This window comes from Odocoileus virginianus, chromosome 23, assembly GCF_023699985.2.
Source record: "Odocoileus virginianus isolate 20LAN1187 ecotype Illinois chromosome 23, Ovbor_1.2, whole genome shotgun sequence".
Classification (NCBI taxonomy): Eukaryota; Metazoa; Chordata; class Mammalia; order Artiodactyla; family Cervidae; genus Odocoileus; species Odocoileus virginianus.
The window spans coordinates 30,888,228-30,915,556 of record NC_069696.1 but is presented as its reverse complement, the minus strand read 5'-3'; the positions used below and the strand labels follow the sequence as shown (position 1 = coordinate 30,915,556).

The 27,329-nt window shown below is 38.1% G+C and overlaps 1 protein-coding gene across 2 annotated transcripts; it reads right to left on the bottom strand.

Annotated features, from left to right (window-relative positions):
- RASSF8 (Ras association domain family member 8) lies at positions 1 to 27,329 on the bottom strand. 2 transcript variants are annotated; one of them, XM_020911740.2, is made up of 5 exons: positions 27,312 to 27,329; positions 22,136 to 22,341; positions 7,482 to 8,371; positions 4,731 to 4,875; positions 1 to 4,109 (listed from the first exon to the last, which is right to left on the bottom strand). In XM_020911740.2, the coding sequence occupies exons 2-5, from the start codon at positions 22,236 to 22,238 to the stop codon at positions 3,988 to 3,990; spliced, it is 1,260 nt and encodes a 419-aa protein (XP_020767399.1). In that variant the 5' UTR covers positions 22,239 to 22,341; positions 27,312 to 27,329; the 3' UTR covers positions 1 to 3,987. The 2 variants fall into 2 exon arrangements, with proteins under 2 accessions (XP_020767399.1, XP_020767398.1); XM_020911739.2 differs by lacking the exon at positions 27,312 to 27,329 and adding an exon at positions 25,861 to 25,943.

The following is a 27,329-nucleotide window of genomic DNA, read 5'->3' as shown; positions in this document are numbered from 1 at the left end:
TTGTAATGCCCCAGTGAATCCTGAAAATTTATTATTTGGGAGAATATCAGATATTGATCCTTTGTTTTACAGCTCATGATAATAATCAGAAAATATACATTTTGAAATGACAGTCAAAAGAAAAGAAATAATTACATATAATACAGATTACAGGTATTTTACTTGTACAGAAGCAAAGCAGTACTAAAAGCATACTTAGGGGTTCATAGTAGGTGAACATGGCAATTTTCTGTTTAAAGCTGCAGCAACTCAAATCCTCTTCGGGTCAATAAAGAAAGACAGATTGAGAAATACATTTAGGGCTTATCACTGTGTCTGGCTGTAAACCTATTTTTTTAACCTTTCCCCTCCCCCCATATATATATGTATATACTTTATTGCCTTTATATTTCTGCTGGTTTAATATAATTAGTATACTAAATAGTTATCTGCATTTATTTGGTTTCTAAAAATATATAAAATGCATTGGAATAGAGCTCCTGCAGCTTTCAAGCAGTCACTGTCCTGGCATCGAAAGCTTATTCTGGAAATGTAAAGCAGCAAGACTGAATAAATAGTGATTGTTTTGTCTTCTCCATACAGCTGATGGCCTTCAACCCAAACTGAAAAACACTGTAGCAAATAGCATAAACATGCAACGTAAAAAAAAAAAACCCAAAATTGACATAATATAAAAGACTTAATGAGCTAAATTTTAATACAATATGGACTAATAAAGACAACTTTAGGTAGAAGAGGGATGTGAACACAGAACTGTTATTTACATATAAATTAAGGCCCAAATTTTCAAAGGCAATGTACACAGGGAACCGTCCATCTGCTCATGCCCTTTGCACACCTGAAGTCAAGAGGTTTTTTTTGCCTTTTCCATGTTATTTCCTCAATCTGTTATTATAGTTCTAACTTGGAAAGGTGTTCACAGAAGTGGATTTAAATGAAGTTTCTTTTCTTGAAAGGCCACTTTGCTCTTATTCACAAAGAAAATATTCTTTTAGTGCAGGTAAAAAATGTATTTATATTCTGGAAGCGAGTGCTTTTTTGTTCTTTGTTAATATTCACATTTCACAGCGTAAGTTCTATGTTTTTACTGTCTTAGTCTTGTTTTAGCTTTCATCTACAGTTAATTTGAACTACAGAAATTGATGACTAGCTCAGTGATGGCTGAGGGAATTAATTATTTAGGTAACTCCTATTAACACCAACCAAAATCTCACATAAATTCCCCATACATTAGGAAAAAAAAAAAAAAGCTAACCAAAATATTTCATCAGAGAAAAAAAAAAAAAAGGACTGAGGCAACCCACTACGGATCATTCTCTGAGGATGACAAACACTCCAAAGGGTCAAATATACTAATACTATTTCAAATCATCCCTTGGTAAGGAAAAAAAAATCTTCTAATGTATTTAATACCTGTAGAAAATCACAATTAAACAACTTTCAGTGTAACAATAATTTAAAAAACTTATAATTGAACTTAGTATTCAGAAACTGAATATTCCCCCAGATGCAAAATTTTCTATTTAGTATTTTTGCATACCAGTGCCCACTTCCCCTCTCTGAAATATATCCAAAGATGTGGTACTTAATCTAACTCATTGTATTTACAATAGATAAAAATGATCAGAAATAGACTAAGATATTTTTAAGATGTTTTAGGGAGATGACTTTTCTTTACTCTATTTTAAAAAAAGACTTAGAAAAGATTTCTTAGAGATGTACTTCCAGAAGTCATATAACTGGTTAAAAAGTACAGCTGCTCATTGTGTTAATCAAATTCACATTTATATGATCTTCTTATCTAGGAAATAGTGTTTCTATCCGTAATTAGGTCTGTGAAGATTATTTGGCAGCTTGAAAATTCAGATGAACTGTCAGGACCCGGCCAGCCTTTTTTAAAAGTTATTAGGTTAATGCTGATAATAACTGACAACAATTGCGTTGGATCCTGACTTTTTGTTTTTCATGGTATGCCCAGGTATCTTTGCAATGAAAAATTGCAAAGTCTAATATGTCTTCAGTTTAACGTTTTGATTTAAATAGAATGTAATCAATTTATAAAAATTGTTTTTCTTTGTGAATAAGATCTCAATTCTCTGAACAACAATAACAAAATGACCCAGTATAGAATGGAACCTTTTAAAAATAAGGCATATATCGGGCATACATAAACCATTATTATCAGAAAATCTACAAATTATTTTGATTTTTTAATTCTAATTTTTAAATATATATAGATATGAAATAACTATTACAAACTGAGAGCAAATGTGTATAGGTTGTGGTTATTAGGTAAGAATCATTGATTTATCAAGTTTTTTTTTGCAAAACAGTATAATGGCAAGGTCAACTTGGTAATTCTAAGAACCCAAAGAAAATATCTTTAGTTGAGGTCTGCCATTTAGCTGGATTAGAAAAGGCAACTATGCATTATTACTTTCAGTTCTCTAGAAGCTTCTATACATTGTCATAGCCATTCTTAAAAATTTTCATTGGAAACCTAAATATAGCAGCATTCTTAGCATTCATTAAACCAAAAATAAGTCAAATAAGTTTAAAACATCCAAAGTTGCCCTCATGCATAGCGTATAACTTACATCTTTTTATTGTTACCATGGCATTAATATACTAACCCACTTTTATTCTGTTGCATGTCAATAATACAGACAATATGTTTTCCTCAGAATTAAAAACTATTTTAAATTTAGAATAAAGTCTAAATTATATTGTACCAAATTCTGATCAGAGGGAATGTAAAAATGGCTAGGTATCTGACCACATCCATCCAGATAATCTGGCACATCTCAGGTCAGTACTCATGGGAGGGGTGTTGACTCATTTTTGGTTTTATAAATAAGAAAATATATGCACAGAGGGAGCTTCATGTCCTGTAAAAGTCAAACTGAAAATTAATGGAAACAAACACTGAATTTAACTTTATTTCCTTAGTAAAAAGTACCTAACTCCAATCTACTTTCTGTCTAAATGACTGGAGAAATTGCAACTGTTTATAATGTACACAGTAAATTATGTGCAAGCAATAACTTATCCAGGGTGCTTTCAGCAATAACCATACATACAAAGTGGATTATTTTAAAAAATATATCACTTAAAGCAACCTTCCTGAAAATATCCTCAGACATCTCTAATTTGTCTACTATGGCAACTCTGAGGATCCATGAGACTAAAATAAAAGGCAGGGCAGAAACAAAACACATCATGTTACGGGAAACCCCATGCCTGTTGGACAGATATTCAACAAGTATATTTTTGTTCAACAGTGTCTGAAGCACTGCAAACATTTTAAACATATATATAAAATTGACTTCATGAAAATATTTCCGTTTTTGTATGTGGTCATTCCTATGCTGGAAATACTGTAAAGGAAAGATTAAGCTTCAGATTAAAAAGAAAACCTGAATTCTCTCACCTAATTAAGCAGTGGCTAGGATGGGTTCACAATGGCAGAGCGCCCTACGACTTGTGGAGCTGTAAGTCAGCAATGCGTGGAGTCTGGCAACATGCACACGAAGTCATTATCACACGATATGTAATGTAATTCAGTCACAGGATAAGTATTAATAAAAAATATTAAAACATCAACATTCACTCATCAACTGATTACATGGAATAAATAAACTAAGTCAGTCACATATTTCTCTTCACTCTTGAGTCACGGTTTTATTTACGTATGCACACTGTATAATACTTTCCTAATGCTCTCAAAATGCTACAAATAAAAATGAAGGCTTGGCATGACAGCTGCTGGACAAAAATGTCAACACTGTGGATGTGTGGAAACACAGATTCTTTGTTCTTTAGCATCAGTGCAGAGGGTATGGCTCCAAGTGGTATGCAACTTAGGACAGAAAAAGATACGGTGGCTTGTGAAACAGAGCCTCTGTTCATCATTGGCACAAAATCAAAGAAGGAATCTTCACTGTCCTTGGTACCTTTACTGGATCTCTACCCTGAAGACAGGTAGCGTTATACATATATGCCTTCAGGATTAAAACCGGACGAGATAGGATTCTGTAGAATACGCAGGTTACTGGGGAGCTGCCGAGAGGAGCCAGGCCGCTTCAGAGACCCGGACTGGAATGGTGCCTCTAAACAAGAAACAGAGAAAGTCGTTTGATGTTTGCACCTGTGACCTGGAGTACTCACTGACATGAGAAATTAGAACTTTCCCTGTTCTCAAGAGCCAAATGATACAGAGTAATGACTGCACCCCCATAGGTTCTGGGTGAGAGGCAGGCTGAGTCTGCTTGACCCTCTCAGTTGATAAAATAGTTTCAGTCATCTGAGGACTTCATGATCTTTTAAAAACGGTGAGCACTGTGCCTCTCCTTCTGGGTTGTTCATATCATAGGCATACGCAGATTTAGCACTGTCTTTTAAATACCAGCACAAATTAATAACAAAGACTTTTAGGAGAGGAAGAAGGGGCCTTAGAACAGAGAGAAGTTAACACTCAATTTAATAGACTATAACTTACATATATTTCAGGAAAAGTTTGCAAGGAAACAGTTTAAAATTAATGATAGGATATCTGCCCATCTAAGTAAATAAATAACGTAAATATTATTGATTCTTCCCAGGAAAAATTTCTTTAAGTGACCCAAGAATCAGCTTTGAGTAGTAGTAGAATGTTGCAACCAAATGTAAGTAGTTTATTCCAAGTTAACAGTGAAAATAAAGTTTTTTAAAAATGGTTTCTCAAATCTTACCCCTTTCTATGTCTGCATGCAAGGCCTCCACTTCAATGGGTTCCGCTGGCAGGACGGTGACTTTCGTCCCTGTCTGCTGGATAAACTGCTGGAGGTTGACTTGCCGCAGCTCTTTGGTCAACTGCTCCAATTCTTGTTCTTTGTCCTAGACAGAAGTTAAATTTTTTCTAAAATTTGAGGACTCACTCTTGGCCAGCTACAGACACCCTGGTCACTGTCCGCCTGCTGTGGGGTTAACTGTGGGATGCTCACTTTCACAAGAGTGCTTGTAACAAACCCGGCTTATATCGACATTCTGGGCTGAGGAGGCTAAGCTCACTCAGTGGCATGGGCCAAAAAACAGGCAAATAAAAGACAGCAGCTTCTTCAGTTTGTGCTTTTAAATGTCATGCCTTCCTCTGCTAGGAGTACACTATGTACCTGATGAAATAAATCTATGTCTGTAGACTTTCATGAACAAAATACTGGATTCCATCTATCCCAGTGTTTACAGCAATCTTGTTAAGCTCTTCATAACGATACTTCCCCATTATCTACTTCATAAATAAGTGTTAGTCAATCAGTTGTGTCTGACTCTTTGTGACCCCATGGTCTGTAGCCCATCAGGCTCCTCTGTCCATGGAATTTTCCAGGCAAGAATACCGGAATGGGCTGCCATTTCCTTCTCCAGGGGATCTTCCTGACCCAGGTATTGAGCCCGGGTTTCCTGCATTGCAGGCAGACTCTTCACCGACTGAGGCACCAGGGGAGCCCACTACTTCATAATATACAGCAAAATTAATAGCCATTTAGTTCATGAGATTCGGGCTTCTTTTTTTTTTTTTTAACTGTTTTTAGGTTTTCATGAAATGCTTTACTGAGATTTACATTAGAGCAGGAGGAAAGCAAGATTCCCACTATGGGGTTTCTAAATCCTTGACAAGCAGGTCTGTGAACTGAAGAGCTCTAAAGTAAGGAGACCGAGTTTGGATGGCCAAAAAGCTCCAAAAGCAAGGAGAAGCACCCTGTTATTCAAATGGACTTTCTTCTTTCTCTCTTAGGGCTCTGTAAGAAAAAGCAGCAGGGCCTCATCTAAGCTGGGTGTGTCTGAAGGGCCTGGTGAGGGTAGGGAAGAGAAAAGAGAAAGGAATGGTGGTTTTTTGCTACTTTGAGTGTAGGGGGTACTTGGAGATATCTGAGTAAGTTGATTATCAGATACTTTTCACAGGAAGTGGGGTTTACTAATAACAATTTTCATAAGTTAGGGTGTAATATCAAGGCAATATAATTTCCAAATGTACCCTTAAGAGTTTAAATAAAGGGTTGACAGAGGATGAGAAGGTTGTATGGCATCGCCGACTCAATGGACGTGAGTCTGAGCAAAGGCCGGGAGATGGTGAAGGACAGGGAAGCCTGGCGTGCTGCAGGCCAGGGGGTTGTAAAAGAGTCGCACAGGACTGAGCAACTGAACAGAACACTGTAATACTGACCAGTCAAAGGTTAACAACCTCCTGTTACCGAGAAATCCCTCATTTTCCAATATATGCTGGTAGTTCTACCTCGCACTGCAATGGGTGGCAGAGATAGGAAATCTTACCAATTCTTCCTGAAACCTCAGCTTTCTCTGCTTGTGGAACGTTCCTCCTCCTAAAGCATCTCTTCTCAAACTCCAATGTGCACGGGCACTATTTGGAGATGCTGTTACTACATACAGTCTGAATTTCTAACCACTGTGCCGTGAAGCCTCATGGTTCACCCTGATCCATCATTACAGAGCTTCTAAACCAGCACTGTCCGATACATTAGCCCCTGAACATATGTGCTACTGAGCACTTGAGATGTGGCCAAATATGACTAAAACAGAAATTTAACTTTATTTAATATTTGTAAGCAACTTTATTGAATATTATTTAACTTCAGTTTAAACGTAAGTAGCCAGGGACTACCCTGGTGGTGCAGCGGTTAAGTGTGGTTTCTGTCCCTGGTATGCCTCGCGACCAAAACACTAAAAACAAGTAAATAAATAAAACAGAAGCAATAGTGTAACAAACTCAACAGGGACTTAAAAAATGGTCCACATCCCAAAACAAAAAATCATCAGAAAAATGTTAAGTAACCATTTTATAATCAATTGTGTCTCCTCATTTCAGCTGTTAGAAACTGATACCTCTTTGCAACTCCCATAACATTTACTACCACATTGTCTTTCCAAGAATGGGCATCCAAGAAATAAAATATAAGCTGAGTGATCATGGTCTGAATGTGAAGTACAAATGTTCCTGTATGTGGTTTAGAGATGGGAAAAAGTCAAGGAGGAACCTGCCCCTCTGGAGAGGAGAGAAGACGTGGTTAGCAACAAAGGAAGGCGATTACAGTCAGCTAGCCACACGACCTTTTTGAACCCCTTCTCGGCGATCTCTTTCAGCTTTGGTTTCCCTACCGTTAAAAGGAGGAGGTCAGATTCACTGCCTCATCATCAGTGTCCACTCCTGCTCTGAGATTCTCATCACCTGTCTCCAATTACCTAGTGCTGCCGCTGCCGCAGTAAGAAAGCTGCTTTCATGGGAAAGGACCTGTGGCTCCAGCTCTCATCTTTGTTTTAGCCTCCCACCTTAGTGTTGTCCTAAGTCACAGAAATTCTAAGAAACTTATAAACCAAGTTAGGTTTCTAACTCTAAATGTAAGGGGAAATGGATAATCATTAAAGAAGATGCCGAAAGATATTAATTCTTTTAAACAGAGGAAACATCCTTTTTATAAAAATGTTCTTACCTGTAGCCTCTTGGTGGCTTGGCCAAGAGATCTCTCCACGGCTTTAATACCATTTTCCAGCCTCAGACTCTGCTGGCCTTGGATGTCAATCTCCCCTCTGACCTTACCGATCTTGCCTTTAACCTCTTCTTCATTTACTTGTGCCTCTTGGACTTCCCGTTGCAATTTTTCTGCTTCAAGACCACTTTCCATAGTCTGAATTTGAGCCAAATAGTCCTTTAACTTGCTTTCACATTCTGTTATTTTCTGCCTTATTTCTTGAAGTTGATCTTTCAGCTGTTTTTCATTTTCCTGTTCAATCTGTAATTCATTTTCCCAAAACTCTTCCTCTTCAATTTCAACATCATTTCTTTTGATCTTTTGCTCCAGGCGGACAATTTCCTCTTCAAGGTTAGAATTATATTTTTGCTCCCAAAATCGTATTTCTATTTCATTTGATTCTAGCTCTTTCTCAATGGATTGGAGCTTCTCTGTCTGCAAACGGATCAGCTTCTTCAACTCATCTGCTGTTGTTTTGCAGTTATTCAGCACCTTTTGCTTAAATTCAGTTTCTTTACCTTTTCCAAAAATGTCCATTAATCCTTTGGCACCTCCTGTAAATGTTAATGATTTCCTTTTAGGTTCTCTCCTTTTGATTGTTTTGTCAATCTGAGGCCTCAGTTTAGCTAAGGGGGGCAAACTCTGCCTGTACAAAGTTCTTTCAGGAATTCGAGCCACGCTATCCGACGTGGGTCGCTCACTGAGAGAAGGCCCCGTGCGACGTAAGATCAGCTGTACATCGCTAGCATACTGCCCCCATTTGTTTAAGGATATGATAGGATTTTCATGAGGTGCTAAGTGCCTTTCAGTATCTCTCCATTTTTCTATAAGAGTGTACCTTCCAGTTCGACCTAGATAAAAAAGACAAAAATAAATTTTCAAGATGGGATATGTTAATAGCTAAAATAATGCCTCCCAACAGAGGACCTATTGGATAACTGTGTCTTCTCAATAAGCATTTCATTCCAGTCTATGATGCCTTTAAAACTTTCACTTGAAGATACTGAACTCCTTAAGATATGTAACACATAAAATATGGGATGCCAATCAAAAAATGGGCCAAAGAACTCAACAGACATTTCTCCAAGGAAGACATACAGATGGCTAACAAACACATGAAAAGATGCTCAACATCACTCATTATCAGAGAAATGCAAATCAAAACCACAATGAGGTACCATTATACGCCAGTCAGGATGGCTGCTATCCAAAAGTCTACAAGCAACAAATGCTGGAGAGGGTATGGAGAAAAGGGAACCCTCTTACACTGTTGGTGGGAATGCAAATTAGTACAGCCACTATGGAAAACAGTGTGGAGATTTCTTAAAAAGCTGGAAATAGAACTGCCATATGACCCAGCAATCCCACTTCTGGGCATACACACCAAGGAAACCAGATCTGAAAGAGACACGTGCACCCCAATGTTCATCGCAGCACTATTTATAATAGCCAGGACATGGAAGCAACCCAGATGCCCATCAGCAGACGAATGGATGAGGAAGCTGTGGTACATATACACCATGGAATATTACTCAGCCATTAAAAAGAATTCATTTGAATCAGTTCTAATGAGATGGATGAAACTGGAGCCCATTATACAGAGCGAAGTAAGCCAGAAAGATAAAGACCATTACAGTATACTAACACATATATATGGACTTTAGAAAGATGGTAACGATGGCCCTATATGCAGAACAGAAAAAGAGACTCAGATGTATAGAACAGACTTGTGGACTCTGGGAGAAGGCGAGGGTGGGATGTTTCAAGAGAACAGCATTGAAACATGTATATTATCTAGGGTGAAACAGATAACCAGCCCAGGTTGGGTACATGAGACAAGTGCTCGGGCCTGGTGCACTGGGAAGACCCAGAGGGATTGGGTGGAGAGGGAGGTGGGAGGGGGGATTGGGATGGGGAATACATGTAAATCCATGGCTAATTCATTTCAATGTATAACAAAAACTACTGTAATGATGTAAAGTAATTAGCCTCCAACTAATAAAAATTAAAAAAAAAAAAAATAAATAAAATATGGGATGCGAGTTGCATATACCCTTCAGACTGGCTTTAGAAAATCATCTCGAGACTTTAAACCTCAATGAGATTCTTAACCTATCTTCCCGTCAAATGTCTGACTGCCCAGACCTCGTTTGGGGCAAGACCTCCCACTGAGACTAAGGGAGGCAGTAGAGAGTCCTGCTGGAAGCCAGGACCTGGTCCCAGGAACCAGGCAGGACTTCAGAACTCGAGCAAACGTCTACTTGGTGAATCCCACCAGTGTCCCTGCACATCAGGACTTGGGAAGCTGGAGCCCCTGTTTCTCCTCCTGAAGGGAGACATGGAGCCAGTGGAGGGCCTGCTGCTCGGCTAACGGGCGCTGGACAGGCCTTCCTCTGCCCCACCTTCCTGCACACCTGTGGCAAATAAAAAAAACCACCTCAATGAAAACAACTCTTCAAAACAATTTCAAAAAAAAGTGGGACCTGAAGAGAAGTCCTGTTCACTTTCGATAAATAATAACTTCACAGAGTCTTTAAAAAGATTTAATACAAAATCTTAAGCAAATTTAAGCAAAAATACTATTAAAGAACAAAAATAGAATAAAATTATATTTATATTAAAATATACTGAATATAACAGTAATTATGGAAGATAAAGATTCAGGAAACTTTATGTCATTAGTTTGAGTACACTTCCTAAATATTTCCATTTAAGACGTGAGGGTCAGATGGATATTAATTTGTGAAAAGTGTTCATTAGACATCTGAAACTAATGTTATATATCAATGAAAGTGAAAGTTGCACAGTCATGTCTGACTCTTTGCGACCCCATGAACTGTAGCCCGCCAGGCTCCTCTGTTCATGGAATTCTCCAGGCCATACTACTGGAGAGGGTAGCCATTCCCTTCTCCAAGGGAATCTTCCCAACCCAGGGATCGAACCCAGGTCTCCCTGAGCCACCAGGGAAGCCCCTATATATCAATGATATCTCAATTTTAAAAAGTATCCATTAATAGTTAATATTATTACCAAAAAACCTTACCCTGCCATCTAGCAATTCTAATACTGGCTCATATACAGCCACAGATTTATTTTCTGTGTCTTCTGGAGTTTTAATTTTGGGTAAATTACCAAATGGATGGGCAGCATCCCTCCACTTCTACAATGGGGAGGGCAGTAGCACCTCACAGGTTCTGAGAGTCAGTGTGTTAGTCACTCTGCCGTGTCTGACTCTTTGCGACCCCATGGATTGTAGACCACCAGGTTCCTCTATCCATGGGATTTTCCAGGCAAGAATACTGGAGCAGGTTGCATTTCCTACCCCAGGGGACCTTCCCAACCCAGGGATTGAACCCACATCTCTTGTGCCTCCTGCCTTGGCAGGCGGATTCTTTATCACTAGCGCCATTAGTTGTTACTATTATCGGAAATACCTGGGCAAAAAAGGAGACTGAAATGTCTTAGCACCCTGGATTTGGCTTTCTGGAATAAAAATGTTCTTAAGATTTTCAGGTTATAAATGACTGTAATTACCCCCAGAAAAAACACATGACCAATCTTCAAGGTTAAACTCGTTCCATATGTATACACTGCTTCAAAGATCACAGCACTTTGTGTTCCTGGCTCTGGTGTCCATCAGCGACTTTTAGGATTTCTCTCCTGCCACCTGGACCCCGTGTCCTCACCAGTTTGTATGAAGGGTTAGACAAGGCCAGTAGAATGCTCTCTAATCCTACCAGGCCATGAAGCATCTTTAAAAAGAAAACTGAATAATTACACTGTGTGAACGAAATTAAAATCTTTAAGGCCTGTAACTGAGTTGTAATTATATATAAAGCTGGTTCTTCCAATGCTTAATGGTACTGCTATTCCATGAGAATGCCGTGGTAGATTATTTAGAATTGCTTTTACTGCCAGCTTTTCCTTTTTGTTAAATAACGCATATTTAGTGCACTTAGGTAAAAAAAAAAAAAAAAAAAAAATACATCCAGCAACATAAAAAAGCTTTTTAAGAGGTATATGAATTAATACTTTGATTTTATTATAGAAATTGGGTTTTAGATAGTTTATGTAAGAGTTAAATCCCATAATCATTGTTTTTAATACCTATACTTGGCAAGGTGTTACAGAATCTGAATACTTCATTTAGACAGATTCCAGTTCTTCCTGCAGAACTCCTTTTAATGCAGTTTATTAAATGGATACATTTAGTTCTACCTTGTATACTATCTCAATGTAGCCTAAGACAAATAAAAAGGAATATCTATCTGTGGCATTTGTAGTTTAAAACTTTTGGCTACCTGGGTCTGAATGCCATAATCTGTAATGATAAATAAAATACTGGCTACACTTTAGAAGAGTTGAGGCAATTGAGTATAATCCCAAGAATCATTAACTTCATATAATGAGGAACATCACAAAGAGATTTTAGTGCAGTAGTGGAATCTCACTGTATGAGTGAAATTAAAATGAAGTAACAGATGACTTTCACCTAATTTAAAGTGGAATACATGACTTATGGAGTAATATGAAGTTTTAGAAATATATACCCAAATATATACTCAAATATTCAAGTATGAGTCATCCAGAAGCATTATGCCCTTATTTCAACCATTTAAAAAGAGTGGCAACTATTGTTTTAGAAACAATTTTAGGCAATTTCTCCTTAGAGACCAAAAGTAAAATCATCATTTAAAAGTGTCACATCTTGTTATTTATTCAACAAATATATACTGAACAAACATTTATCAGAAATAATGTCAGGCCATGAGAATATATTCAATTAAACACCCTGATTATGAATGCTCTGCAAAAATTTTAGTTTTAACTGACATTTGATTTTTTTCTCCAGTATCAAATTCTCCTTACTCCAAAGATGAATAATGTATGTTCTTCAAAAGAACATGACAGAGAGCTAGTACTGATTTCTTATGAATTTAATGCTAACATATCCTCCTGTTTCTGGATGTATTATAAGTAATTTCAGTTAATATCTGACTTATTATTCTTTATCTGTGGTGAAAAATCTATCCTGTCTGACTCAGTTTTTCTGACAATACTTTGCCCCTTGAGTTACAAACATTTTGGAATTAGTTAGTGAACCTAATTAATCCATTCCATAATGACTTAGAATTCTTATAATAAACATTGCTCTGTAACAGAACTTACATTGTATCATATATATAAATACATATACACACACATACACACACAGGTCTCTTCCCCGGTGGCTCAGCTGGTATAGAATCTGCCTGCAATGCTGGAGACCTAGGCTCAATCCCTGGGTTGGGAAGATCCTCTGGAGAAGGGAATGGCAACCCCATGGGATTTCACAGGCAACAAAACTGGAGTGGGTAGCTTTTCAGGGGGATCTTCCTGACGCAGGAATCAAACCTGAGTCTCCTGCACTGGAAGGTGAATTATATACATTTCCTGATGATATACAAGTATTCTGCAAATTTGTCAGTGAATTTTCTGTAGGTCCTGCATGTAGCTATTAAGATAACTTACCATAGAGTATTTATATTATGATGACAGTGACACAGTATAACCTATCAGCTAGCTGTGCATTCAACACATTGTTAAATCATTCACAGTATATCTTCCCAGTGTGTTGATGAGACTATCACATAATCACAGGATTACTGCATATTAATTTAGGACTTACTTAGGATTTTATTACAAATTTACTACCATTAAAAATAATGAACATTCATTGATTTCATAATGATTAGCACTGAGTATGTCCCCTATATGCTAGGCTTTGTGCTGGTTACTTTACATAAATAGTATTAACCAAAATAATAGCTAACACATCAATATAAACCACTAAGTTTGGGGGGATTGTTTATTAATGCAGCATAATCTTACCCATCCTGACTGACGCATGTTGTGAATCACATGTGTTCACATTTGTTAAAATCTTTTAGGGATGTGGAAAATATAGAAGACACTTAGAATTATGGCTGATACACTATACTATTGCTATAAATATAAAAATTGTAAAAGATGACCTTGGTTATAAAAAAGCCATATATTTTACTACTAAGGATTTTTAGTTTTCGCTTCAATGTAATTCAGTCGGTAACTATATTTTCTAACAGTTGTCCACTGGGATTACAGAGGATATAAGGAATGCAGTGTAACAGTAGTTAACAGTGGGGTTCTTGAACAAGACTTCTGGTTTGAATCCCAGGATGCTCCTTACCAGCCACAGGAGTTTGGGCAAGTCATTTAACATCTCTGTGCCTTGCTCCATCACCTCCAAAACAGGGGTCATAACAGGGCTCTTCTCATACGACTGTTGTGAGGATTAAATGATGTGGAAAATTTAATTCCCAATTCAGTAGTGAAAAGTGAGACTAACTGTGAAGCTTTATGGAGAGTGAAATTTTTTTTTTTTAAAGCTCATCTGTAGGTACATACAAAGCATTGCTTGTAATGTTTACTCTTAGAAGCAAGGTCATCAGTGATTCTTTTACCTTCCCTGTGTTTTGCTAAACTTCAAAACAGTCTACAATAGATAGTGCCACTTTGTAAGCAGATACAAAATTAACCAATTCATAATTTTCTAAAATTGATCATTTATATATGAAATTAAGAGTTAAATGTGATGATATATTATTTTCTTTATCTTCTAAGGGATCATATAATCTTACAGATGAATAGGACATTAGATGGTCCCCAAGTTCAGTCTGTACTGTACAGGTCAGCCTGCACCAATTTCAACCAAGTTCACAGAAATTTTAAAAAATTCATTCATTTATTCACAAGTATGTGTGAGTGTCTACTACATGCTAGACATGGTTTTAAGCTATGGCAATAAGGAATAACCAAACAGCGGCAGGCAATACACAGGACATGGATGAATGAATGTAGGTTACTGTCCATTATCCAACAGCTTTAAGGTCAGATATGCTAAAAATTAAGAATTTTTTGGATGACAGAAAGGTAGCAGAGTGCTATCCTGCAAGTCCACAGTCAAATATATTGAAAATTCTAAAGTAAAATATATCAATTTCATGCCAAATTGAATAAATATAGATTAAAAACAGCCTCAGCTTCATATCAAATCAGATCAGTTTTTACTCCCAAATGAGTTCAAGGTATACCGGTATGGCTAACAAACTATGATTAAACTTTAGGGTTTCAGAATTTTTTAGGTTTTAAAAATGTGGATAATGGAATGTGGCCCATAGGTAATGTATCGGGGTACAATAGAGAAAAATAGAGTATGGCAGATGGGGAGTATGCGCATGTGTGTGGATATGTGTGCACAGGTGTGCGTGGATGGGCAGTCAGGGAGGGGCTCTGGGATAAGATGGCATTTAAGAGACCTAACTTAAAAGCTTTTGCATAGCAAATGAAATAGAAACAAAATGAAAAGCAACCTACAGATTGGGAGAATATATTTGCACATGATGTGACCAAGAAGGGATTAGTCTCCAAAATTTACAAACAGCTCATGATGCTCAACAGCATCAAAACAAACAACCCAGTCAACAAGTAGGCAGAAGATCTAAACAGACATTTCTCCAAAGAACACAAACCGATGGCCAACAGGTACATGAAAGATGTTTGATATGGCTAATGATTAGAGAAATGCAAATCAAAACTACAAGGAGGTATCACTTCACACCAGTCAGAATAACTATCATCAAAAAATCCACAAACAATAAAAGATGGAGAGGGTGTAGAAAGAAGGGAACCCTCCTACACTCTTGGTGGGTACGTAAATTGATACTGACATTATGGAGAACAGTACAGAGGTTCCTTAAAAAACTAAACATAGAGCTACCATATGGCCTTGCAATCCCACTCCTGGGCATGAATCTGGAGAAAAACATGATCTAAAAGGATACATGAACCCCAGTGTTCACTGCAGCACTGTTTACATTAGCCAAGACAAGGAAGCAACCTAAATGTCCACTGATAGAGGAATGGGTCAGGAAGATGTGGTACTTACATATAATGGAATATTACTCAGCCATTAAAATGAAATGATGCCACTTGCAGCAACATGGATATACTAGAGATCGTCATACTGAAAGAAGTAAGTCAGAGAAGGAGAAATATCCTATGACAACCCTTATATGTGGAATCTAAGAAGAAATGATACAATTGTACACACTGCTATATTTAAAATGAATAACCAACAAGGACCTACTGTATAGCACAGGGAACCCTGCTCAATGTTATGTGGCAGCCTGGATGGGAGGGGAGTTTGGGGGAGAATGGATACATGTCTGTGTTTGGCTGAGTCCCTTTGCTGTTCACTTGAAACTCTCACAACATTGTTGATCAGCTGTGAAGGTGAAAGTCGCTCAGTTGTGTCCGACTCTTTGCAATCCCATGGACTATACAGTCCATGGAATTCTCTAGGCCAGAGTACTGGAGTGGGGAGCCTTTCCCTTCTCCAGGGGATCTTCCCAACCCAGGGTGCAAACCGGGGTCTCCTGCATTGCAGGTGGATTCTTTACCAACTGAGTTATATTCCAATACAAAATAAAAAGTTAAAAGAAAAAGACCCAGTGCTAGCCAAAAATAAATAAGTAAATAAAATTATTAAAAAATATTTTAAAAAAGATGACATTTAAGCAGTGAGCCAAGGAAGTCAATTTGGAAGACATCTGGGTGCACAGTATTCTCAGCAGAGAGAAGAACAGATACAAAGACTAAGGCCAAAATGTCTCTGATATGTTTAAGAGGAATGCAATCAACAGTATAAGTGAGATTGTGGGTAGAGTAGGGATTCATAAAGACCATGGACTTTATGCATTTTCAAAGCACTACTTTAAAATAAATCTGTTGAGAATAGGCTGGAGGGGATCAGAATGATACAGGGAAATGAGCTGGGAGGCCACCGCAAAAATCTAAGTGAGTCATGATGGCTTATATCGAGCATTAGTGGCCATGGGGAGGAGCAGAAACACGATTCTGGATATACACTGAAGCAGTAAGAGCAGGACTTGTTGATGGATTAGTTGTAATGTATTAGAGCAGGAAAAGAATCAAAGATAACACAAGGATTTTAGATCTAATCAATTAAAGCAAGTGTTACTGGTCTGCAATTCTGGGCTCAGACCCTCATCTCTGAGGTGCGGGTGGGGTCATTTTGACCTCAGCAATATGTGAACTGTGAACTTCCAGATGTTCAAGCTGGTTTTAGAAAAGGCAGAGGAGCCAGAGATCAAACTGCCAACATTTGCTGGATCATTAGAAAAGCAAGAGAGCTCCAGAAAAACATCTATTTCTGCGTTATTGACTATGCCACAGCCTTTGACTGTATGGATCACAATAAACTGTGGAAATTTCTTAGAGAGGGGAATACCAGACCACCTGACCTGCCTCTTGAGAAATTTGTATGCAGGTCAGGAAGCAACAGTTAGAACTGGACATGGAACAACAGACTGGTTCCAAATAGGAAAAGGAGTACATCAAGGCTGTATATTGTCACCCTGCTTATGTAACTTATATGTAGGGTACATCATGAGAAACGCTGGGCTGGAAGAAGCCCAAGCTGGAATCAAGATTGCCGGGAGAAACATCAATAACCTCAGATATGCAGATGACACCACCCTTATGGCAGAAAGTGAAGAGGAACTAAAGAGCCTCTTGATGAAAGTGAAAGAGGAGAGTGAAAAAGTTGGCTTAAAGCTCAACATTCAGAAAACGAAGATCATGGCTTCCAGTCCCATCACTTCATGGCAAATATGTGGGGGAACAGTGGAAACAGTGTCAGACTTTATTTCTCTGGGCTCCAAAATCACTGCAGATGGTGATTGCAGCCAATAAATTAAAAGATGCTTACTCCTTGGAAGGAAAGTTATGACCAACCTAGACAGCATATTAAAAAGCAGAGACATTACTTTGTCCACAAAGGTCTGTCTAGTCAAGGCTATAGTTCTTCCAGTAGTCATGTATGGATGTGAGAGTTGGACTATAAAGAAAGATGAGCGCCAAAGAATTGCTGCTTTTGAACTGTGGTGTTGGAGAAGACTCTTGAGAGTCCCTTGGACTGCAAGGAGATCCAGCCAGTCCATCCTAAAGGGGATCAGTCCTGGGTGTTCACTGGAAGGACTGATGTTGAAGCTGAAACTCCAGTCCTTTGGCCACCTGATGCAAAGAGCTGACTCATTTGAAAAGACCCTGATGCTGGGAAAGATTGAAGGCAGGAGGAGAAGGGGACGACATAAGATGAGATGGCTGAATGGCATCACTGACTTGAGTTTGGGTAAACTCCGGGAGTTGGTGATGGATATGGAGGCCTGGCGTGCTGCGGTTCATGGGGTTATAAAGAGTCAGACATGACTGAGCGACTGAACTGAACTGAGGAGGCCCCTGGGCTCCTTTGGCCCCATCACCGTGAAGGCAGGACCTGTAAGGCGGGGGAAGAAGTGGAGGTCGTGAGGCAGCAGGTCTGTGAGACCTTTTCCGGAGTTCTGCAAAGAGCCCCTTGCTGGTCTTCGGGGCTGGGCCGGGAGTCTGAGGTGGGATGGGATTTAGGAGGGCCTGCCTGCTGAGGCACATTTTATCTTTACTTCTTCCTGTTTTTCTTTCTTCCCCTTGCTCCTCCTTTAGCTCATCCTTTAATATTACAATTAAAATTTTTTGTTTGGAAAAAAAAAAAGCAAGCGTCCTTATGTGTGGAGATGAGGAGGAGGAAATCTGAGGATGGGCAATAGCTGGGACACAAAGCTTGGGTTTTGACATTTTAAGTCTAGATAGCAATCAGGCATATTACTACAATAGCTAGTAGCCACTAGTCACATTTCAACTTTAATTAAACATTCCTCAGTTACACTAGCCACACTTCAAGTATGTTAACAGCTACACTGCCTCAAGGCTACCACAATGGACACACAGGCACAGAACATCACCATCCTTGCATAAAGGTCTATGGGGCACCGCAGTTCCAGAAACTGATTTATTGAGCACCTGCTTCAGGAAAGGCAATGGTATAAGAAAAACAAGCAGGACCTCCACACTACGAAGGAACTTTCAGAGAAGAGAAAGAAATATTAACAAACAGTAAAACTAGAGTTCAGTATAACATGTGTTTGTTTGAGAACTGATTCTGTTGGGGCAAACTCTAAGAAATGTGGCTTCTTAGAACAATCCATGCCACCTTGTGCCCCCAGCTCCAGTCAATTTGTTTCTATTAAATGCTAGCTCTGGCCCACAAGGGCTTCTCTTGTGGCTCAGCTGGTAAAGAATCTGCCTGTGATGCGGGAGAACTGGGTTCAATCCCTGAGTTGGGAAGATCCCGTGGAGAAGGGAAAGCCTACCCACTCCAGTACTCCAGCCTGGAGAATCCCATGGACTGTATAGTCCAAGGGGTCGCAAAGAGTCAGACATGACTGAGCAACTTTCACTTTGACTGTCCCCAAATGAAAAAGATATGAGGACAAGAAGTGGGAACAGAGAAAAACTCTGAATCTTCAATACTTTCACTGGCACCAGGCCACAAAGCAGTATGAATCAAAAAACCTTTCCCTTCGTCTCCTTGGTTTCTTCCTCTTCTCTTCCTCTCTAATCTTTTGTAAGCTGTACTTTAAGTTCTAAACTACTTGAGGGCAGAAGTATCTTCTTTTCATATTTTTTGTTTGTGATTGTATCAAACCAAATGCATTTTCTCAACTATAACTTGAGACAGATGAGTCGTCAAAGGTTTTCTGTTTCATGTACAGTTTTGAGAAGCAGTCTGAACTCTGAAATAATGGCATTTCTGGGATAGTTTATGGGAAAATCAAGGTTGAATATTTATAACTGGGAATGTTTCAGAAAGCCTAGGGTGTACAGTGACCAAACACAGTGCACTCCTGCTGGGCAGTTTAATCACTTCACGCCAATTAACTGTGTCATCCTGGTCTCACTTTTAGCTACTGTCTTATAATTTTAGAAAGTGTTTGATTTCTACCACCCAAAGATAACCTGTCAAGCAGTCAAATATCAGAGTAGAAAGGATTTTCATCTATACTAGTAGATAACATTTAAAAATCTTTTATCAGGGACTTCTCTAGTGGTCCAGTGGTTGGGAGTTTGCCTTCCAATGCAGGGGCCATGGGTTCGATCCCTGGTCAGGGAACTAGAAGCCCATGTGCTGTGGGCAACTAAGCCCATGCATTCCAACTATTGAAGTCTTGCACTTGGAGCCTGCGTGCTGCAAAGAAAGGTCTTGCCTGCAGCAACCAAGACCCGATGCAGCCAAATAAATATTTTAAAAACTCTTATATCAAATTATGGTTTGTCTTAAGCTCTTTTCTAACTTAATTTGATTGATCAGTATTAATGACATTGAGTCAGAAACTGTTAGCTGTCATATATATTTGCAGATTGCCAACTTGTGTACATGTTTTTATATCCTGATGGTTTCCTGAAAGCAATTTTAGCTATCCAGAAAAACTCAATAATCCCTAATCATATGTATAGTGCCCCTATATGAGGCAAATAAGTGGACTTAAACCCAAGAAGCTATTCTATAGGTTGCTTCACTGTAAATTTTTTAGAAACATCTGCAGTTTTGCTCAGTCCATATGCTGCTATTAGTGTAACTAAACTTTTACTATGTGAAGCCACAGAGATTTCTCCAGGTGTTTGTTATAGCAGAAATTTCCCTAATTAATAAGTCCTCTATTATTTTTTACAGTAGAAATAAGGTCAAAATACAGTAACATTTTCATTTAATGTTTAGACTTGGAGTATCAATAACTCTCATGACAAGGGAGATAAATATATAAGTGTGTATCAGAAGCATACTGAACATGAGGCTGAGAAAATCTCATGGCACAACAGAAGCGGGGATCAACAGTTGAATCATCCCTCAGGTGAATTCTAAATTCAATGAAGTATTTATGAATCAGAAAAAGAGTTGCTTAGCCAGGTATGGAAAAATGTCATAAAGTATCTTGTACTCAAGTCGTCAACTTTTCAAAACAGTTCTGGACTGAGTTACTGAGGAAGCAAAATTGGGGGTTAGGTTCAGTTAAAGCTTCTTAGCTTGTCCACAAACAAGTATCCTTTTTAGTCCAAACAGATAAACACACATCTGGCACATCTGGACAGTTTCCCCTTGAAATTCTGTGTAGAGAACATGGTTACCATTTGAACAAAGGCAGCTTATTATAGTCTTCAACTACTCTGACTTTTCTAAAAACTGCTTGTCCTTGTTTTTTAACCACTGTCCATGGCTTGATTCTCAAATATAACAAAAGAAAGTTAGATTTGATACTTGCTAATTCTAGTTTTCACTAAGAAAGATAATAAACCAACAATACTAAACATTTATTACAAATAAATTATGTGAGGCTTTTAAAGGGGGTGATGACTAAGTTGAAAGAATATGAGATAAAATTAAATGCCTTAATTTCCTGCTCTCTAATAACTAAATTTATGTCCACAAACATAATAATAGTGCCAAATGTAAGAAAATTTCAAGGGATGTGAAAGCCTAGCACTCTCAGCATTGTTTTAATATATGAGTGTGCTATACAGTGTTTCAGGAAAAATCAAAAGGCGTCAGCATTAAAGGAAAGCCTCTGTCTTTGCATAGGGACACTACAACTTCTAACAGTGCCTCTGCCACAATGCTGGGCTATAGTCACCTCTACCAGATGCAAAGGTGCCATAGCAACAGTGACCTGTCTTCAGCCTGAGCTAGCACGACATGCTTTCAGTAAAAACTAGCATGGTACCTAGCAAGGAGAACAATGCAGGGGCTGGGGCACCAACTCTTCATGCAGCTGAAAATCTGCATGTTAACTTACAGTCAGCTGGCCCCTCTATCTGCAGATCCTCCACATTCATGGATTCAACTAACCTTGAATTGTGTAGTAGAGCAGGATTTACTACTGGGAAAAAAACCACATGTAAGTGGACCTCACAGTTAAAACCTGTGCTGTTCAAGGGTCAACTCTACATGTTTGCTAAGTGATGGATTTAAGACACAAATACAAACTTTAGCCCACATCACTGGCTTTACTGGTATAGGTGTTTATCCGTTCATCATGTTCCAAAAGGAATTACAGCAACTAAAAAATATATATAAAATATGATAAAGATGAATTGAGAATAAATAGGAAGAAAAGTTGCAGCAGGGTAAGTGGATAAGATGGAGCCAGCAACCATGGATTTGACAACTTCACCTTCACTGTATAAAATTTAAAAAGTGCATGCTATCTTTCTGTACTTTTTACAGGAAGAAATATGTCATTTAATTTGTTGTATTTTCTTTTCTAAAAGTATTCAGAATAATAAGTAAATTGGATTTTCCCTAATGAAGGGTCTGGGAACTTGAAAGTCATGTTTTGGCTCAAGAAAACATTTTCAGTTCCATAAACTGTTGTTTAGGATAAACATCAGGAGAAGAAAAGGCAGTGCAGACTCTAGACTCAAGATCAGTAAAATCTAGGAGAGGCAGAGAAAAGTGTCTTCACAGATTGACCTAAGCTGGGCGTGGGGGACAGCAATAAGTTAAAAGTGCACCTAAGACATGTATTATGGAACCAAATGAACAAAACCCATGCAACTCTTATACGTAAAACAAACGAAAAGAAACAACAACAGACAGCATAGGTATAAACTGTCCATCTCAGACACCCCGAGAGTTCACTTACCTATTGCTTGAGCTAAGGCTATGACAACCTCCTGGCAAGTTGTGACCTCGGTGACCCCACAAACAATCCTCTGAACTCCGTCCACCCATACTTTAAGTTCCATGGTGCCCCAGCCAGTCACCCGAGGGCCCTGAGACTGGTCATCAAGGTGTCAGGTCATGTCTCTGGCCACGAAAACACGGAAAAGGCAGAGACTGTGTAGTCAGCTAAAAAGAGGAAAAAAACACTGTTAAGAAAACAAATCTTAACATTTCTTCTAATCAGTAAATGTTACCAAAACAAATTTTAATACAGCACAGTCCTACCACCATTAATGACCATGGGCTTACTTATTCACAGAACTGAACTGAATTGAGCAGTGTAAATACAACTATGGCCACCTTTCATGACATCTCATGGTACTACTATCTTCACAATTAGAATATTACTTGTAACATCACTCTCCATTGCCTCTAAGAAATCATACTTGCTTAAGCCCTTTTGCTCAACTTACAAACTATTAATTTAAAAAAAAATTTCATTAGGATAATTTCTGAGGTTAAGAAAAAGAGAAAAGCTTTTTCTGGTCATTTTAGAAATAATAAATAATTAAACCAGCTTCTGCAGCCTTGCCAACATTTGTAAAGATATCTTCCTGAGGTTATGTAATCCTTCTTTGACTGAACTTTCCCGTGTATGAGCTACTTGTCTTCTTCCTATTTATTTAACAAGAGTTAGATAATTGCCTTAAATTAAAGAGTTATTCCAATAATGTAAACCTTAACCTTCTTCTTGTTTTACTTGTTGTGTTTCCCTAGTGTTTGATATTTTATTTAGCTGCATAAATATAGTGAAACAGAAAAATTTACATTCTCATATGGTCAAATCAAATGCCTTGATTTCTTCCATTGATTAGAAAGTTATTACTACCCTACTAAAAATCAATCACATGCAATTCTTTTTCCTATGGGTTTTTAAAAACTCAACCGTTCCTGTGTTTAATAAAAATCCTTAGTCAGTCTACAATTTGTTTGCCCACTGTCCTGTCATCTTCCTATTTCTTTGCTGGTTTTAAAAAAGAATGTTAAAGTTTATGAGATGTAATAAAGATTGATTTAATTAAAGAAAACATTTAAATTTGTTTAATGGTTTACAATGGCACTGGCATTTCAGGATTAATTACTTATCAAAAAACTTATTTAAAAAACAATAAAACTTTTCCTACAAAATATTAATTTAGTCCTTGCACATTCTCTTACGGGACCTAAGACAGTTCTAGGTCACCTGGTCACCCAGGTAGAGTCAGAACACAGGTGAAATGAAAGAGTATAAACCTATACTTTTTCTAGAGAAGGTACAAAATATTTTCTGTCGTCCTGAAAACAAGGGGAAGAAAGACCTGAGGTTCCCATTATGCTGCTTCAGCTCTCTGTCTCCACTGCAGCCAAGGTGGCTTCACAAATCCTTTTTCTGCCCAGAGAAAGGGCCATTTGCCTGCAACAAGCTGATTCCCATAGCTCTGTTCCCTCGCTTACAAAGGAATGTAAGATGTTGAAATTTCTGGGGAGATAGGGTTCCAAAGCCAAGGGAATGTAAGAATTCCAGCAGATAAAGCCTGAAAAGTTCCTTTGCAGCTAGACTTCCTGGAGCATTATACAGGCTGGTGTACAGACCAGATGTCAAACAAGAGGTTTTCTGTGGGGTCGCACAGGTTCGGACACGACTGAAGTGACTTAGCTTAGCTTAGCTTATCCCTAATCTATTTAGAGACCACTTACAGAAAGAAAACCTAAGAGTTCTGACTTAAATAAGATTGATTTCCTTCTCTGGTAGGCACTCTATTTCCTAAAAATAGAATAGGCACTATTTGTTTTTGGGGTAAATTAAGATGAAAAGTAGTCAAACACTAATATATTGTATTACACTAATATATTTAAATAATTTTTATTGAAAATAAAAAAACAGCTTAGTTTTTAAAGCTGAAATAAAACATATTTAATACCTAGTCCGTTATGTTTCATTTAAAGATTAAACTTGGACCTAATTAAAAGCTTTTGCCCAGCAAAGGAAACCAGTAACAAAACAAAAAGAAAACTTACTGAATGGGAGAAAATCTTTGCAAATAATATGTCTGGTAAAAAATTAATATCCAACATATAGAAATAGTTCATACAACTCAACATCGAAAAAACAAACACTTCAATTAAAAAAAAACAGGCAAAAGAATCAAATATGCATTTTTCCAAAGAGGAAATGCAGATGTCTGATAGGCACATGAAAAGATGCTCAACATCACTAATCATCAGGAAAATGCTAATCAAAAATCACAAGAAGATATCACCTCACACCTGTCCAAATGGCTATTATTAAAAAGAACACAAATGGCAAATGTTGGCCAGGATGCAGAGAAAAGGGAACCCTCATACACTGTTGGTGGGAATGTAAACTGGTACAGCTACTGTGGAAAAATAGTATGGAGGTTTCTCAAAAAAAATTAAACATAGAACTACTATATGACCCAGCAATTCCACTTCTGGGTATATATCTGAAAAAACCAAAAATGCTAATTTGGAAAGATACATGCACCCCAATGTACCCAGCAGCATTATTTACAATAGCCAAGATAAGGAAGCAACCTAAGTGTCTATCAACAGATAAATGGATAAAGATGTGGTATATATATCCAATGAAAACTACTCAGCCATTAAAAATAATGAAATTCTACCTTTTGCAGCAACATGGACAAACTTGCTATGCTAAGTGAAGTAAGTCAGAAAAAGACAAATACTATATATCACTTACATGTGGAATTAAAAAAAACAACAATAAACTAGTGAATATAAAAAAAAAGGAAGACACAGAGAACAAACTAGTGGTTACTAGCTACAGGGGACAATATAGAGTGGGGGAGTGGTTGGTACAAACTATTGGATGTAAGATAGGCTCAAGGATGTATTGTACAACACTGGGAATATAGCCAATATTTTGCAATAACTGTAAATGGAAATAAACCTTTAAAGTATTAAAATTTTAAACATTATAAAAGCAAACAATTATTTTTAAAAAGAGTAAACTTGGGAACACTAACAAGAAAGACAGCAGATCTCATCCCACCCCAGGAAGCCTGTTGTTTAAAAGAAACCTCTGAGGCTCATTATTAAGTTCCATAAAGGTTTTAGCATACCATCACATATTTTCCTATCTGCATTATTACCTTTTCACCTTGAATTTTTAATCATTAACTGAATACAAATGAACATAAAACATATACATCTGTTAAACATCACAGAGTATGGTAATGCTGTGGGAAAACACAGGGCACAAATAATACTGCTTAGTTAATATAAACTTCAGGTATTGATCCTCTTGATCAGAGACGTCCTACCACAGCTCATTATTGCGAAGATCAGCATCTGCGTTTTTAACACCACTAATAATATCTTTCAGATTCTTAAGAAGGGTAGGAAACGCCCTTATGGATCAGATCAAAGAACCACATGGTCCAAAATTCTGTTGCAGGGGGATCACTTTGCTTCTGCCAAGTTTGGAGCTATACTGACAATCATCCCTTCCTTTCCTTATGATCAGGGTTACTCATGAGAGTCATTTGAAAAATATCTTCCCAGCAGAAGCCCCAAGTACTCTCTTTTAAAAGCTGCAACCCTGTTCTTTCCTTTATACCCTCTGAATCCAACTCTTAAACTCTGCTCCCAGAACGAGACTAGAGGGGAAAATGGAAGTCCTACACTGTAGGTGCGTGTGGTGGATTGGTCATCATTGGAACTAAAAAAACTCAGGAAGCAGAAGGACCATAGCATCTTAATTGGAACGTGGAATACATTTTTTCCATGGAAACAGTGATGTAGGTAGAAGTAAGGTTCTACTGCAGAGCTGTTATTGTTTTCATTGTGAGGTTTCTATATTCAAACCACTATTATTTAAATAATTTTTATAATGAAGAACTAGGTTTATTCAGTAACTTACAACTGGGGAGCAAGTATTCTTTTGGGTAAGAAGCATTTATTATCTTAAAAGTTGATTGAACCCATGCACTTACAGTTATCTAATCTATGACAAAGAAGGCAAGAATATACAATGGAGAAAAGACAGTCTTTTCAACAAGTAGTGTTGGGAAAGCCAGACAGCTACATATAAATCAAAGAAATTAGAACATTCCCTTACACCATATACAAAACTACACTCAAATTGGTTTAATTATAAATTTAAGACATGACACCATTAAATTCCTAGGAGAGAACATAAGCAAAACATTCTCTGGGACAAACTGTAGCAATGTTTTCTTAGATCAGTCTGCTAAGGCAAAAGAAATAAAAGCAAAAATAAGTGGGACAGACACGACTGAGCGACTGAGCTGAACTGAATCAAACTTAATGGGCTAGGTTGGTGGCTCACTAGTAAAGAATTCACCTGCCAATGCAGGAGCTGTGGGTTTGATCCCTGGTCTGGGAAGATACTGCTGGAGAAGGAAACGGCAACGGCAACCCTACTGCAGTATTTTTGCCTGGAAAAACCCCATGGACAGAGGAGCCTGGTAGGCTACAGTCCCTGCGATGGCAAAGAGTAGGATGTAACTTAGTGACTGAACAACAATTAAAGTTTAAAGTTTCTGCACAGCAAAGGAAACCATCAACAAAACAAAAACACAACCTACAAATTGGTAGAAAATACTTGCAAACGATGCAACAGACAAGGCGTTAACTTCCAAAATGTACAAATAGCTTGTACAACTCAATATAAAAAACATCAACCCAATTAGAAAATGGGCAGAAGACCTAAACAGACATTTCTCCAAAGAAGATAAACAGTTGGCCAACAGGCAAGCAAAAGACGCTCAACACGGCTGATTATTAGAGAAATGCAAATCAAAATCACAACAGGGTATCACCTCACACCAGTCAGAATAGCTAGCATCAAAAATTCTGTAAATAGTAAATGCTGGAGAGTGTGTGGAAAAAGGGAACCCTCATACACTGCTGGTATAGTAGATGTAATATAGTGTTAGCCGCTCAGTCACATCCGACTCTTTTGCGACCCCATGGACTGTAGCCTGCCGGGCTTCTTTGTCTACGGGATACTCCAGGCAGGATTAATGGAGTGGGTAGCCAGTCTCCTCCCCAGGGGATCTTCCTGACCCAGGGCTGGTACTGGGTCTCCGCACTGCAGGCAGATTCCTTACCATCTGAGCCACCAGGGA